Source organism: Bufo bufo, chromosome 1, assembly GCF_905171765.1.
Source record: "Bufo bufo chromosome 1, aBufBuf1.1, whole genome shotgun sequence".
Classification (NCBI taxonomy): Eukaryota; Metazoa; Chordata; class Amphibia; order Anura; family Bufonidae; genus Bufo; species Bufo bufo.
Genome location: NC_053389.1, coordinates 268963512 through 268977891, shown reverse-complemented (window position 1 = coordinate 268977891; position 14380 = coordinate 268963512). Strand labels below are relative to the sequence as shown.

Genomic DNA, 14380 nt, shown 5'->3' with positions numbered 1-14380 from the left:
AAAATTTGTATTCATGTCCATAGGGGGCAGTATTACAGTAACTAGTCCTCTTGTGGCAATGGTATTCTGTCTATTAAATCTATCCCAAAGCTGGCCATACATTTGAGATAACTGTCAGCCAAACTCTGCTGATCCGTCCATACATATGGAGCTGTAGACACAAAACATTGCTTTATTTTGAATGCATTCAAACCATTGGTGGGGAATGTGTCCCCTTTTATATTAATGTTCATTTGATCTAATATATAATTAGTAATCTCCTAATAAACATACCATGCAGATTGTATAGAAATATCATAAAAGAATTAAATTAATAAATCTGATCTTTCTCTGTAGACTGCTTGTACCATCATGAAGAACAATAAGCTGAGTGACGGGATTAAAATAAACTATGATGCCAGGCTGCGAGAGAGGGTAAGTGCTAAGACATAAGTATTCACCGATAGACTGGTAGTAATTGTGCAGATCGGTACTGGCACTGGTGCCAGCACTAGGCTCCCTGGTCTGAATCCAACTTAGGGCCGTATTGGCATTGCATTTGTGTGCCTTTCTGTGAGTTTGCTAATTCCCTCTCAAACTCCAAAAAGTGTCTGGTTGCAAAATTGGCCTAATTAGGGTGGCCAGATACCCGGCTTTGGGCCGCCCAGTCCATCCAGCGCAGGGCCTGGGCAGAGACTGGCATGTTCTCCTTTCCAGTGGCTCCACACTCAGACAGCCGTATTGCGCTGTCTGAGCGTGAGCTTCAGCCACAAACTAACGGACTGATGCTTCTCTCTCCTCCAGTCAGTGAGTAGAGCTGGCCAACATGTCACTCCGGGCCCCGCACAGCTCACCTTAAGGTCTTCATGTCTTTCTTTTTTTTTTTTTTTTTTTTTTTACTGGTGTGTAGTGTTCTCCAACCTAGGTCTAATGTGTGTGTTTGGTGTAGGAAAATTAGATGTCGATTGGTATGATCATATGACAGGGATCTCAAGTCTCCCGGACGTTCAGGCTGTCTCCCGCTATTAGATAGCGGCTCCCTGACACCCCCATGTGAAACAATATCTCCCGGAAAGGTTTATCTCAGTCAGATAGCAGAGCAGAGAGATAAGAGAAGTGACAGGACAGAGTTTAGATTACAGGTTGAATTAACCCTTTAGGGTCAAATTGGCTTCTCAAGGAGATATATATGTTAAAGGCATCCCTTCTTCTGTCTCATTCAGTAGCTATAGAAATATTGAGAGAGATGCATTTTTTTCTAAATACATTTACACATTTAACCCTCCATTTTAATTATATTATTTACCCCAGTGTTAAATTCACACCCCCTGGATGCTTTAATCATATACATAAATATGAAAATTTGGGGCAGGGTAATGAGCCCAGTCCTCCACACCATAGAGCAAAGTGTGCAGATACTGCATATGTTTGGAAAATGTAATAAAAGGTTTGTGAAAGAAAAAAAAAAAGAAAACCTCCCTGAAATGGGTTTTTGCAGGTTGGGATGTCTGATATGAAGACAGGTAGAACTGCAGTAACATAGTTTGGTCAGTAGGGGGAGCTCCAGCTACTATTTTTTATTGGTTTAGATAAAATATAAAGTTTTTGCAGAAACTGTGAATTTCCCAGCAGTCCTGCATATTGTCTGAATAGTCCGCCCGGTAGTAATATTAATTCAGGTAATTGCTTGGTGGAGGCGAGGCATTTATGATGGTATATAGTGGAATTCTTATAATACAGCTATCCATAATATAGAAAATCTGGTAACCCAGCACTTGTTCTCAGCATAGATCTGTGACAGGATGCAGAATTTCACCAGATGCAATATATTGAGCAGGGAGAACCAATTAGAAAATGCATCTATTTAAAAGAAAAAGTTACAATAGCAGATTCGGTGTACTTGTCCATGTTGGTCTGCTAATACAGAATATTTGGTAATCTGGCACCTCTTGGATTACATGGATTTTTACTGTGTGGGGTCTTGCTCCTGAATGTTACTTGTTTCACAGTAAGACACAATCCATTCTAATAAAATGTTATGTTGTAGAAGTATGGCATTGCAGAGGGGCAACCTCTCAGCGAGCTGAAGACCATGGCAAAGAAATCGGGAGAGCAGTGTCCTTCATACACTCCCCCTGGAGGGGAAACCCTGGAGCAGGTAAATTGTCTGAGTGCACATGCCCCTCCACCTGCTGTAAATTTTAAGAATATTTTCACATGACTATATGAAAGCTTGAGGCCACCGGTCACTGATGATTCCAGGTACATTGCACTTTATAATACACACCTGCTGCAGAACCTCTTTATTATAAGACGGAGATACCTGTCTGCTATTGGTAGATATGCAATGATTTCATACTTTTCATAAAGAAATTCTGCAGATGTTGGGGTGTTTATTTTGATGTTCTGCAGCAGCTGGGGCATAGAACTTTGTAATACAGACTGCAGCTGCTAAAGAACCTCTTTATAAGGAGACAGGAAGTACTACATGTAAATCGGTAGTCGGCACAGGAAAAGAAACTTACCTACAACAGACGAGATAAGCAACGCCTATATAGCGCCACTAATCTCTGTACAATAGTCAGGCTATGACATCAGAATGTGGTGATAAGGCTATGACTCTATGGCGATTTGTGGTCATGTGATGGTTGTTGTTAAATTATGAGTTACGGCAATGGTGGTGCAATTTCACAGTTTCCATGTGGGAGACACAGATGCAAGGAAATTGTGGCATTTACAAGAACCCAGATAAAGTTCTTCAGGCCCCTTGACACTGCTCGATGTGTTGGCAGATTATTGCTAACAAGCGTTTGAACTAACACTTGTTAGCGATAAGGCTACTTTCACACTGGCATTTTGGCTTTCCGTTTGTGAGATCCGTTCAGGGTTCTCACAAGCGGTCCAAAACGGATCAGTTTTTCCCTAATGCATTCTGAATGGATAAGGATCCGCTCAGAATACATCAGTTTGGCTCCGTTCCACCTCCATTCCGCTTTGGAGGCGGACACCAAAACACTGCTTGCAGCGTTTTGGTGTCCGTCTGACGAAACTGAGCCAAACGGATCCGTTCTGACACACAATTTAAGTCAATGGGGACGGATCCGTTTTCTATGACACAATAGAAAACGGATCCGTCCTCCATTGACTTTCTATAGTGTTCATGACAGATACGTCTTGGCTATGTTGAAGATAATACAAACTGATCCATTCTGAACGGATGAAGACGTTTGTATTATCTGAACAGATCCGTCTGTGCAGATCCATGACGGATCCGCTCCAAACGCGAGTATGAAAGTAGCCTATTCTGCCGGTATCAAGGTGCCGCTAATTACCCAATGAACGAACGAAACGCATGTTCATCCGGTAATAGAATCATTGGTGCGATCACCTACGGTGGCCGCAAATAATAATTCTGTATGGAGAAGAGCAATGGCATTAGCGATCGCTCCTCCCCATACTATGGAGGAGATGGATTCATGTAAATGTGGTGGTCTCCTTTATTAATATGCAGAAGATTGTCATGAAGGAGCACTTAATTCCTGACAGTCGTCAGCCTCATCTGTCAGTGTCAAGTGTTAGTGTCAAGGGGCCTTAAGTTACTTTTTTTCATCTAGTAGTGGGAGGGAGCACCATCCTTCCTACAAATCAGCATCCATACATTGCCAGCCATTGATCTGGCAATGTATTGATCTGGCTTGGTGCCATTTTTTTTTCTTGTGAAAAACTCCTGCCACTGCTTCACCTTCTGGACCAAGTAACAGTTTTTATTGATACCATTTTAAAGTGTGTGGGACTTTTTGATCACATTTAAAAAATTGCGAATCCGGGGGGTGATTTAAATTCTTATATTTTTTTCTTCTTCTTTTAGCTTATACTGTAGTTCAGTGTAAGCTCCATTTGCGGTTATTCTAGGTTTGCCTGCTACCTGCAGGCCTCCATAGGAACTGCAGCCCTAATATGCTGGGTCTCTTCAGAGAGACTCAGCGCATTAGAACAAAGGACTGGCTTCCCTGATCACCTCACAGGGGAGCCAGTCATAACCCGGAAACGCCTGCTTCAAGGTTTTCTGCCATTTTAGATGCCGTGGTCACACTTGACCCAGCATTATTGGTGGCCGCTGGCCTCTGCTGTTTGAAACAGCACAGACTTGCCGGCTATGGCGCCCGCTGCTTTTGCGACTAGGTGCAGGGCAAGTACTCTGTGTAGACAGGTAGGGTTACGTCAGCAATGCCCCCTCCCCTTGCATAGGGATAAATAGGGAAATTGATACCCTACTGTGTCTATACACTGAACTACCCAGCGACTATACCAAGGTACCCGACCTGACATTCTGAACCCTAACCCACGTTGGGCCTACTGTTTTGGGGTACATCGGATTTGGTAATGTCGTTCTGATTTCATTTTTGAATAATATATATGTATATTGTCTACTGACTGTGGTGCTATGTTCTTTTTTGAATTCATGCAAGTAAAGGTTTCGTTTTAGCTCCCTTATTACTCCCTTTGGGGAATTTGTGATTATGGTTTTGACTCCGGGAGCATAATAATTTATTCAGAAGCACTAGTATTTTTAGGTGCCATATTTAAAAAAAAAATCTCTTAGCGCCATACATGTACGGCACAGGGAGTCTAAGTCCACTTGATCGCGTAGCCGGCATCTACTTCTGTCTCCTTTGTTGAATAGGACCTGTGGTGAGCATTAAGTACAGTTACAGGACCTTTGATGACATCACCCGGTCATCACATGGTACGTCACATGATCTTTTACCATGGTGATGGATCATGTGATGACCGGAGTGACGTCATCAAAGGTCCTGTAACTGTACTTAATGCTCACCACAGGTCCTATTCAACAAAGGAAACAGAAGGAGATGCCGGGCCGCGATCAAGTGGACTAAGGTGAGTTAAATAATTTTTATTTATTTTTTAACCCCTCCAGCGCTGTTTTACTTTGCATTCTGTATTCAGAATGCTATTATTTTCCCTTATAACCATGTTATAAGGGAAAATAATACAATCTACAGAACACCGATCCCAAGCCCGAACTTCTGTGAAGAAGTTCGGGTTTGGGTACCAAACATGCGCGATTTTTCTCACGCGCGTGCAAAACGCATTACAATGTTTTGCACTCGCGCGGAAAAATCGCGGGTGTTCCCGCAACGCACCCGCACATTTTCCCGCATCGCCCGTGTGAAACCAGCCTAAGGGTTAAATTAGCTCAGTTGTAATACTCCACATGACCTGTGGACAGTTGTGGCACTGTTTAGGAAGATAGCACCCATGTTTTTTCCTTGACAACCCCTTTAAACTGGTTGTCTTATTAAGAAAATTATCTCCATAAGATAGGATATGATTGTCTGATTGGTGGGGCACAACAGCTGGGGACCCTGCTGATTACGTGAATAAGGGCCTGTGCTCCCCCTTCTGTGTGGGGTTGCTGACATACATACATGTCCCTTGCTCTATATAACTCTATGGGTCTGCCGGAGATAGCAGAGTACAAGTGCCTGGCTATTACTGGCAGTCCTATACAGAGGAATGGAGCAGCAACACGCATGTGTGGCTGCCACTCCTTTCAAATGGGGGAGCACAGGCCCCTGTTCTCGTGATTGGTAGGGGCCCCAGAAGTTGGAGCTCCGTTGATCAGTCACATATTCACTAACCTGTGGATAGGTGATATGTTGTCTTAAAGGGAATTTTTAATTTTCCAAGTCAATATCTGTATTTAAACAAAAAACATAAAATCCTGCAGTTTTTCCACTGGCCACTAAGCCTAATAATAGTCGCCACTTCTTGGTCTGTACAGATCACTGTACTGCAGTTACCTGCTTATCTGTCATAATAACCTTGCCTGTAATGATAACACCTCTGTGTTTGTCAAATCTTATCTATTCTTTCCTTGTACAATGACCTCTGCACAGGTCACAGACCATGCCTAGAAAACTCTCCCATAGAAGTCCACAAGGTCCCCTTCTGTCCATTGTGTCTATGGCCCATGGGGCTGCCGATCCTGCCATAAAGCAATTTTCTTTTTTAAATCAAATCGTTTTTATTAAATCAATAAATGCAGGATATTACAAAACAATACATTGTCTTTTCTTACTTTATCCACCTTGTGGAATCAGTGTACAGCAATATCCGTAGAAATATCAACATACAGTTATATCATGTATCCAAACATAACAAGTACACTTGTAGAAACAAATATTGAGACAAGGAATTGCATAAGACCTAACAATCTCAAATCCCCTCCCCCCCCCACCCTTCGCTACCACCTCCCCACCTTGTAAACTAGTCTTGAACCTACCCGAGCCTATATAACCACATGAGTATGAGATAACCAATCACTCTACATTTTATCAAACTTCTGAGGACACCCTCTCTTCACATACACCCCTTTTTCAAATATCAGCATGTCATGCACCTTTTGTTCAAACTCACCCAGTGTAGGCGGACTTCCCTGGATCCACCTCATAGCCACCAGCTTCCTGGCCACATACAACAACCTCCCCACAGCAACCTTGACCGATTCAGTCCCTCCAATCTCAGACACATACCCCAATACACACACCTTGGGATCTTTTTGAATTTTCAACGTCATTTTACTATTAATCATATTCCTTACATCCTCCCAATAATTACCAATTACTGGACAAGACCACAGCATATGTAACAAATCCGCACCATCTTCCATACACTTTGGACACTTGTCATCAATTCTTACTCCAACCTTTTTTAGGAACACCGGTGTTTTGTACACTCTATGTATGATAAATAGTTGGGACAGTTTGCCCTGTTCACTCAAGGACTCCTTGGGGACTCCTTCCAATATATCATCCTTAGATATTTCCCCCAAGTCAGCCTCCCATTTCTTCATTCTTGAGAGCGGAAACCCCTCTAAGAATTTATCAAGTAGAAGAGCGTACACCTGTGATATCAGCCCTCTTTCCCCCCCCCCCCCCCCCCCCCCTGTCGGGAGAACAAGCTTATGAACCACCTCCATTTGGGCTATCACACATCCTTTCCGCAGCGTGACCTCAAGGGCATGCCTTATTTGAAGATATTTATAGAACCACCCCCTAGGGATATTGAATTCCTGCTGCAGGTTCTGAAATGACTTACATATCTTATCCTCAATTAATTGGCCAATTCTCGTCACTCCATAGGTTTCCCAGTTCCGAAGTCCTGACATGGCAAAAAATTCAGGCAACAGGTGATTATCTCTAATAGGGGAAAGTTCACTGATTCCACCTACACCTCTTAGCTGCTTCACCTTTGCCCAAACTTTTTTCATAAGTTCAATAAGAGGGAGTTTTTCCCTCCCAGCATGCATACCTGACCCTTCCAGAATTCCCATGAGATCACGACTGCCCAACCAATGCTGCAATATCTGTCCAGTCATATCCGGCACTTGGAAACCAATCCACCCCTTGAAATGCTGACATTGGGAAGCCAAAAAATAAATCCATGCATTAGGAACAGCCAAGCCCCCTTCCGACTTAGGGTACTGCAATGTCTCCAGTTTAATCCTAGCCTGACCATATTTCCAAATAAGATTCCTAAATATAGAGTGAATTTTCTTAAATCTATCCAGGGGGATCCATACGGGAGCATTGTTCAATACATAGAGCAACTGGGGCATCATAACCATTTTTAAGAGGTTCACTCTACCTACCACTGAAAGAAAGAGCCTACACCATGACCTCACCTTTAGCCTGAAAGTAGCCAGCAACGGAAACAAATTAAGGTCCTCAAATTCCTACAATCTAGGTGTTATATACAGTCCCAAGTATTTAAATTTATCCACCCAAGGAACCCGACTATCTACTTGTCTGCCTGACAGGGCCTGCCCATCAATTGGCATCAAAGAGGATTTTTGCCAATTTATCTGAAGCCCAGAGAAGCCACCAAATCTGTCAATCAATGCCATGGCCGCATCCAGGGACGCACCAGTATCGCCCATAAAAAGCAGAGTGTCATCAGCGTACATAGCCACTTTGTTGTGCAGCCCACCGTATCTAAACCCTTCTATATTTGTTGATAAGCGGATATACGCCGCAAGCAGCTCTATTGCAAGAGCAAACAATAAGGGCGACAATGGGCATCCCTGTCTGGTGCCCCTGGCAAGGGCGAAACAATCTGACAACCCTCCATTAGCTCTAATTCTCGCCTTAGGACTAGAATACAGGACCTTTCATAAAGCAATTTTCTTAATGTTTTGAAAATGCTGTTAAGAACAGCTCAGGCAAGATTGCTGCCCCCATAATCATGTTCAGAAAATAGAATAAATCTGTATTCGGAGAATAAAATTAGATTAGAAAAAAGGAGATGTGTTGCTATCTGGTTTTAACTCTCAGATACAAATTTTGGTGACACATTTCCATAGAATTCCAGAGAATTCTAATGCCGGCTGTCAGGTTCTGATGCCGACAGTCCGTCACTGTGGGCATCAGAACCTAGTTATATCCTAATTTCAGGATGGTCGAGCGGGTAGGCGGGTGCGCGATCCTCCGCCCCCCATCCCCCATTTTCAGGATGGCCAGAGCGGTTAGCAGAGTGTCAGCACACAGCTGACGCTCTGCTTAAAACGACTAACAATGGTGCTGCCACCGATGGCAGCCCTTTAACCCCTTCCATGCCGCGTTCCATAGGGACCGCTGTATGGTAAGGGTTAACAGGGAGCGGCGGTGTGGTCCCGATGTTTACCATGGCAACCGGACGCCTTCACAGGCTTCCGACTTGCCATGGTATAGCTAAGCCTATCAAGCTGTGTAAAGTCACAATACACTGCAGTAAACTATATAGTGTACTGCAGTGTAGTATTGTAGAGGCATCAGACCCACTGGATCTGCAAGCACCAAATGGGTCTGGGTAAAAAAAAAAAAAAAAAAAAATATATATATTTATATATATATATATATATATATATATAATTTCTTCTTATAGCCGCACATTAATAATTGATTAAACATTAAAAAAATAAAATCTACTACACATGTTTGATATCACCGCGTTCATAACGACCTGTTCTATGAAAGGGTCATGTTACGTTCCCTGCAGGGTGAACGCCATAAAAAAATAAAAACTATGATGGAATTGAATTTTTTGCCCACCTCACTTCCCAATAAAAGGTATTTAAAGTGATCAAAAAAGTTGTATGTACCCCAAAATGGTACCAATCATCCTGCAAAAATTGAGCCCCTACATGAGACAATCGCCCAGAAAATGGAGACACAAAAACATGTTTTGTTTTTTTCTAAAATGCTGTTATTGTGTTAAAGTGAAATAAATAAAAATATACATATTAGGTATCGCTGCGTCCGTAACAACCAACTCTATAAAAATATCACATGGCCTAACCCCTCAGGTGAACACCTTACACCACAAAGAGTGTAATTCCAAGCGATCAAAAAGTCATACGCACCACAAAGTCATACCAATCAAACCGTCATCTCCTCCCGCAAAAAATGAGACCCTAAGTCAATCGCCCATAAAATAAAAAAACTTTGGCTCTCAGAATATGAAAACATGTTTTTTTTTTTTTTTGTTTAAAAAATGCTGTTATTGTGTAAAACTTAAATAAATAAATAAAAAGTATACATATTAGATATTGCCACACCCATAAGAAACTGCTGTATAGAAATATCACATGACCTAACCCCTCAGGTGCACACCGTAAAAAAAAAAAGTGAGTTAAAAAAAAAAAAAAGCTATTTTTTGGCAACTTACATCACATAAAGTGTAATACCAAGCGATTAAAAAGTCATATGCACCCCCAAAATAGTAGCAATCAAACCGTCATCTCATACCCAAAAAAATGAGCCCCTACATAAGGCAGTTAATATGGAGACACTAAAAAAAAAAATTTTTAAAGAATGCTTTATTATGTAAAACTGAAACAAACAACCAAAAAAGTAGTCATATTTGGTATTGTCACGTCCGTAACAACCTGCTCTATAAAAATACCACATGATCTAACCTGTCAGATGAACACTGTGCATAACAAAAAATAAAAATGGTGCCAAAACAGCTATTTTTTGTTACCTTGCCTCACAAAAAATGTAATATAGAGTAATCAAAAATCATATGTACCCTAAAATAATACCAACAAAACTTACACCTTATCCCGTAGTTTCCAAAATGGAGTAATTTTTTGGGAGTTTTTACTCTAAGGGTGCATCAGGGGGTCTTTAAATGTGACATGGCAGCTTAAAATTATCCCAGTGAAATCTGCCCTTTTCTTCTGCGCCCTGCCGTGTGCTCGTACAGCAGTTTACAACCACAAATGGGGTGTTTCTGTAAACTACAGAATCGGAGCAATAGATGTAGAGTTTTGTTTGGCTGTTAACCCTTGCTTTGTTACGGGAAAAATTGATTAAAATGGAAAATCTGCCAAAAAAATTAAATTTCATCTACATTTTCCTTTAATTCTTGTGGAACACCTAAAGGCTTAACAAAGTTTGTAAAATCAGTTTTGAATACCCTGAGGGGTGTAGTTTCTAAAATGGTGTCATTTATGGGTGGTTTCTATTTTATAAGCCTCACAAAGTGACTTCAGACCTGAACTGGTCCTTTAAAAAGTGGGTTTTGGAAATGTTTTGAAAAATTTCAAGATTTGCTTCTAAACTTCTAAGCCTTCTAACGTCCCAATAAAGAGAGTGTCATTTTCAAAATGATCCAAACATAAAGTAGACATATGGGGAATGTAAAGTAATAACTATTTTTGGAGGTATTACTATCTATTTTGAAAGTAGAGAAATAGAAATTTGCTAATTTTTCAAAATTTTAGGTAAATTATTATTTTTTTTTTTTATAAGTAAAAATGATATATTTTGACTCAAATTTACCACTGTCCTGAAGTACAATATGTGACGAGAAAACAATCTCAGAATGGCCTGGATAAGTAAAAGTGTTCCAAAATTATTACCACATAAAGTGACACATGTCAGATTTCCAAAATTTGGCCTGGTCCTTAAGGTAAAAAATGGCTGTCATGAAGGGGTTAATCTGTTTTGGAAAAATGAATGCATTACTTTGGTTAACGTGACCAGCCTTTCTGTCAGGCAGTTTTGATAAATGAGGTCTTTGGTATCATTATATCAATCACAACGTTTACTATAATTTTTTTGTTTAATTGTTATTTATTTTTTTAAGGTTCGAGTTCGTGCTAAGGACTTTTTTGAGTTTCTCTGCTTGATGGTAATGGATGAAACAAGTGCCAAGGACCAGACAGCTCTTGGCGCAGCAGGGCGTGAGCGTGTGACCGCCGTTGACCTCTCCCCATTTATAAATCACAGCAGTGAAATCCAATCTGGTTGCCAAGACAACAGTAATGTCACCTTGGATGCCAGTATTCTCCTGGTCAGCCACGGAGCTTACATGAGAAACTGGATCAAGTACTTTGTAGAAGATCTTCACTTCATGTTTCCACCCGAGTTGAAGAAGTCCCGAGAACTGTCCGTTAGCCCAAACACGGGCATCAGCCATTTTATTATCAGTCTTAAGCCGGGAGAAATAAAGAATCCCGGCATTCGTTGCATTTGCATCAATCGCCACGATCACTTAGCAGACCTCACTGCGTGCACCAGCCATTATGTAGTATGACGTTTGCCGACTTTTCCCATTGTGCCTGACTGGTGAGAGCAGGCTAGGAGTGGTAGTCCTTCATGGAATGGATATCCTTAGTATGCTTTTCCTTGCCGTATAGTATAATTTAGCTTTTAAGGACAGCAAGTTATTTCCATTCTGAATATAAGTACCTTCATCAGATCTTTCAAATGACCTTGACCATATTCTTCAAGTCTGTCTGAAGACAAGCTGTATATTTAAAAACTTACTTAAAGGGATTGTCTGATTTAGAAAAGCCCTTTTCAAATATTCTACTAAAGAATTAATAGTGGGAGCTCTTCTGTTCAGGAACCTCGTGCATCAGCCAAAGCTGGGAGAAGCTACAAAAGAATGTGTCTTGCTGCAGAGAACCCAGTGCCTACTCTAAATGGACAGCCTATTGATTTTATTGATGGATAGTGTGGGAGAGATCAAGACTGGTGTAAAGTAGAACTGGCTTAGTTGCCCATAGCAACCAATGAGATTACACCTTTCATTTTCAGAACCTCATTGGAAAATGAAAGATGGAATCTGGTTACTATGAGTAACAAAATTAGTTTTCCTTCACACCAGTTTTCATTAGAGATGGCATAGATCTGTGCTATCGTGTATACCAATTACTGGCATAAAGGATGTAACTCTGTCAGGCTGCGTGAGGCCTTTCCCCCTTCCCACACACACACTAAACCCTGTCTACTTTTCTCGCCATTTCCTAAAAAGTTCAGAGAGAAGCATTAAAGGGAAAAAAGTAACATTTTGTTCTGGAATAGCTATTAAAAAAGCATACAGCGCTCTTGATTAGGGTGGAATTAGAAATTATGTTGAAGGGTTTCTACCATTAGAATTACTGTTATGTAGCTGACTGACATTAGCGATGTGCTAATGTCAGCAGTACATAACAGTGTGTTTTTTTTACTTTTCTCCCTGCAGCCGTTCTGATAAAATACACACTTTTTTAATATGCTAATGAGCCTTTAGGCGCTTGTGGGCGTAGATTCAGCACCTAGAGGCTCCGTCTACTTACCCTTTATCCCGCCCAGGTCCTCCATTCTGCCCGCCCCGCTCCTCTTGATTGATGTCACGGGTTCACAGCATTGCTGACGAAATCCCGCGCCGTTCACTTCTGTATTCGGCGCAGTGAGTGAAGGCCGCTCTCCTGTTGCCGGCTTCCTCACTGTGGGGTAGTCGGCGCAGGCGCAGTGAGGAATCCGGCACCAGGAACGCATCATTCACTCACTGTGCCTGTGCCGAATAAAGGCGCGGGATTTCGTCAGTGATGTCACCTTGGATGCCAGATCTTCACTTCATGTTTCCACCCAAGTTGAAGAAGTCCCGAGAACTCTCCGTTACCCCAAACACGGGCATCAGCCATTTTATTATCAGTCTTAAGCCGGGAGAAATAAATAATCCCGGCATTCGTTGCATTTGCATCAATCGCCACGATCACTTAGCAGACATCACTGCGTGCACCAGCCATTATGTAGTATGACGTTTGCCGACTTTTCCCATTATGTAGTGCTGACATTAGCACATCGCTAATGTCAGTCAGCTACATAACAGTAATTCTGATGGTAGAAACCCTTTAACTCTTAGACTTCGGAATCTAAAGACGGGTATAGACACTCCCATCCAAAAGCCGATTGTCGGGAAGAAAGTCTTCCTTCCCGACAGTCGGCTGCTAGCTCAATGAAGGAGACCACCATACGTGCAGCGATCTCCTTCACAGTATGAGGACGAGGGATCGCTATTGTGAACACTCGTCCTCATAGAGCGGCACTGTTTCTGGGCAGCAGGTCACTGTTTAGACAGCACGATCTGCTGCCCAGAAATGCTAATTTATGTGCTTGCACAAACTACAGGATTACATGATGAACGAGCATTTTGCTTGTTCATCGAGTAATCAGCAGCACATTTTGATGGGCAAATTGTCAGGAATTAGCGTTTGCAGGAACGTTCGTTCCCGATAATTTGTTCGACAATTGGGCCATGTAAATTAGGGCTGTGTTACACCAACAGATTATCTGACCAATTTTTGTCCAATCAGACAAATAGTTGGTGTGTATAACAAAATATCTGTGTGTATATGGCCATCTGACCAATGATTGGTCAGAAAATCTGTCAAATAATCTGTTGGTGTATTACAGCCCTAACACCCCCTGCAAGTTCAGTGTCTGCACAGCGAATACACTTTTGTGGTAGAAGATGCGGTTTATACACTTGGCAATCTACAGTGGTCTGATGAATGAAGCAATGCAGCTATTCAGCTTTTTATGCGTGTCCATTCTATATATAAATTGTACAAGGAAGCAAAACTAAACTTTCAAGTTAAAGGGCTCCCTCCGTCCTGCACATGAAGCAGCCTCCTTCCTGCATCCTGTCATGTACATTATAATTAGGGATGAGCGAATCGACTTCTTATGAAACATCGGAAGTCGGTTCGCATCAAACTTCGTTCTAATACTGTACGGAGCAGGAGCTCCTGCTCCGTACAGTATTAGAACGAAGTTTGATGCGAATCGACTTCCGATGTTTCATACGAAGTTGATTCTCTCATCCCTAATTATAATAAATATATATATAATTTAAAAAACAGCGCCACACCTGTCCATGGGTTGTGTCCGGTATTACAGTTCAGCTCAATTAAAATGCATGGGGCTGAGCTCCGATGCCACACAAAGCATGAGGGCAGCTGTGCGCTATTTGGATTCGATAATGGAAACTAAGATAGTAAATAGGTTTTTAAAGGACTATTTTTAGCGTATTTGCGACTCATTATTATGCCAAATCTCAATCA

The 14380-nt window shown here is 41.7% G+C and overlaps 1 protein-coding gene across 1 annotated transcript in view; it reads left to right on the top strand.

Annotated features, from left to right (window-relative positions):
- The window catches only part of TIGAR (TP53 induced glycolysis regulatory phosphatase), a 33571-nt gene extending 21036 nt beyond the window's left edge, over positions 1-12535 (top strand). Inside the window, exons 4-6 of the mRNA XM_040415647.1 lie at positions 337-414; positions 2027-2137; positions 11134-12535. Coding sequence (XP_040271581.1) covers positions 337-414; positions 2027-2137; positions 11134-11583 — 639 coding nt within the window. The 3' untranslated portion in view covers positions 11584-12535. The remainder of the gene's footprint in view (positions 1-336; positions 415-2026; positions 2138-11133) is intronic.
- Positions 12536-14380: the final 1845 nt, after the last annotated feature.